This window comes from Saccostrea echinata, unplaced genomic scaffold, assembly GCF_033153115.1.
Source record: "Saccostrea echinata isolate AGI-Se365-2 ecotype Australia unplaced genomic scaffold, CSIRO_AGI_Sech_v1 ptg000006l, whole genome shotgun sequence".
NCBI classification, from domain to species: Eukaryota; Metazoa; Mollusca; class Bivalvia; order Ostreida; family Ostreidae; genus Saccostrea; species Saccostrea echinata.
Window position 1 is genome coordinate 9,109,235 of NW_026889755.1, and position 1,669 is coordinate 9,110,903.

At 31.5% G+C, this 1,669-nt stretch overlaps 1 protein-coding gene across 1 annotated transcript; it reads right to left on the reverse strand.

The window, feature by feature from the left end:
• Positions 1–292: 292 nt before the first annotated feature.
• Positions 293–1,395, reverse strand: LOC133180341 (fibrinogen gamma chain-like). Its single transcript, XM_061314887.1, has 2 exons — positions 1,299–1,395; positions 293–555 (listed from the first exon to the last, which is right to left on the reverse strand). Exons 1-2 carry the CDS (start codon positions 1,393–1,395, stop codon positions 293–295), a joined length of 360 nt encoding a protein of 119 aa, XP_061170871.1.
• Between the last annotated feature and the right edge of the window lie 274 nt (positions 1,396–1,669).

Below are 1,669 nucleotides of genomic sequence, written 5' to 3' on the forward strand. Positions count from 1 at the left end.
ATTCACGAACCTTTATTTAAAGTGGGAATAAATAGAACACAAATATTAATTAAAATGAAAATATCTATTTTATGAACATTGCTTATCAGTTACGCGTAATAATAGTATTCTATTGAATTATCCATCCATTTCCTTTCTTTGTTAACCTGTATCTGTAGAGAAAAACAATATAAAAGAAAGATCAGCAATAAATCTTTACTTTTTGACTCCTCATACCAGCGATTTCAGATTATAAGACAAATTAAGTGTAAAATTATCAAAAACATTTATAATAAGAATGACCGAAGTTTACCTAGTGACGCCTGATCAACATCATTGTCTCCTTAACAGTTGTTCCACGCCATACTGTAGGATACCAAGGATCGTGCCAGTCTGCCGGGGACCATTTACCCTTCAGGACGGCGTAGTAAAGGTCGTTTAACCACCATCCTCCCCTCCGGTTACTGTAAGGAGCAAAATTACCTCCATTATTTCTGTCGTTATCTCTGTCAGGGGTGGAGAATGACATCCCAGACAGACCAGTGGTAAAATAACCCTCGTTTATCATACTTTCACCTGTAGAATTACAGAAACTATATTACAGAGATGACTTATTGTCTAAAATACTGATGTACATCACAGACAGATCACGGATTATATAGATTATATATAAAAATGCAATACAAAAATACACTGCGTAATTCAAATAGCATCCTTTCTAATGTAACAATAAATCCCAGGCGTGTTACACTTTTAAACTATGATTAAAAAACAAACTTCTTTTTTGTAAATGTGAAATGAGTTGAGATGTCGAGAATTTGGCTGCTTCAATTTGACAATGTTCCCGATCAAAAAATTTTCTTTGAAAATCAAGCTTTTATGAAAATGTTGACATTATATATTAATTACGCGCTGTAATTTCCCTATTCCGTAGTAGTTAAAAAATGTGAGTTATCGAAAATAATCAAGAAACCTAAGCTAAATAACAATAGCGGATCAAAGGTAGTCACTGGATATACTACTAACAAATACTTTAACATATTTCTTTTGTGTTTAAAAAATATCATTTAAATTTCAAATACTTAAGAAATGAGAAATTCAATGACCGTAGAATTTGTGAATTGTACCTACAAACGATATCGTGATATATTAAAAACGTTTAATTAACATAGAATCAAAGACGTTTAGAGAATATTAGAAAAAAATGCATCTTTTTCTGTTTATTCAACAACTTAATAATCCTTCAATGCAAAAGAAGTATTTGATGATATATACTTGATTTGAACCCAATATTAAGAACTTAGCTTGGACACACTTACCTAAGGTTCCCACGGCGGTTCCTGCAAGAAAGAGTTGATATTCCTGTTTCATCGGAGACAGAGAACCGATCGTACATTTCATACAACGTTGCACCATCTTGAAGAGTGATGGACACATAATGGAATGAGTTCTTTTCTTTTGTTAACTGAGGGACTACGTCATTTCCTGTATTAAGATATATTTGAAATCAACTTAAAAACTCCATTGCAATACAATTATTTCTCTTTTGAATATGAATATACATTCATGAAAAATCAAATTGTTTTCTTTTAGCTGTAGACATTGATGCTAATTTTGGTTTTATTAAGACTACGTCGCTAAATGACTTTTTTCTCTCTTTTTATTTCATATGTTTAAGATATCAGAAAAC

Coding starts and splice junctions, on each gene's coding strand:
- LOC133180341 (XM_061314887.1), bottom strand. CDS start 1,395: ATGGTGCAACGTTGTATGAAATGTACGATCGGTTCTCTGTCTCCGATG. Junction 556..1,298: donor AACCGCCGTGGGAACCTTAG/GTAAGTGTGTCC, acceptor GTAATTCTACAG/GTGAAAGTATGATAAACGAG.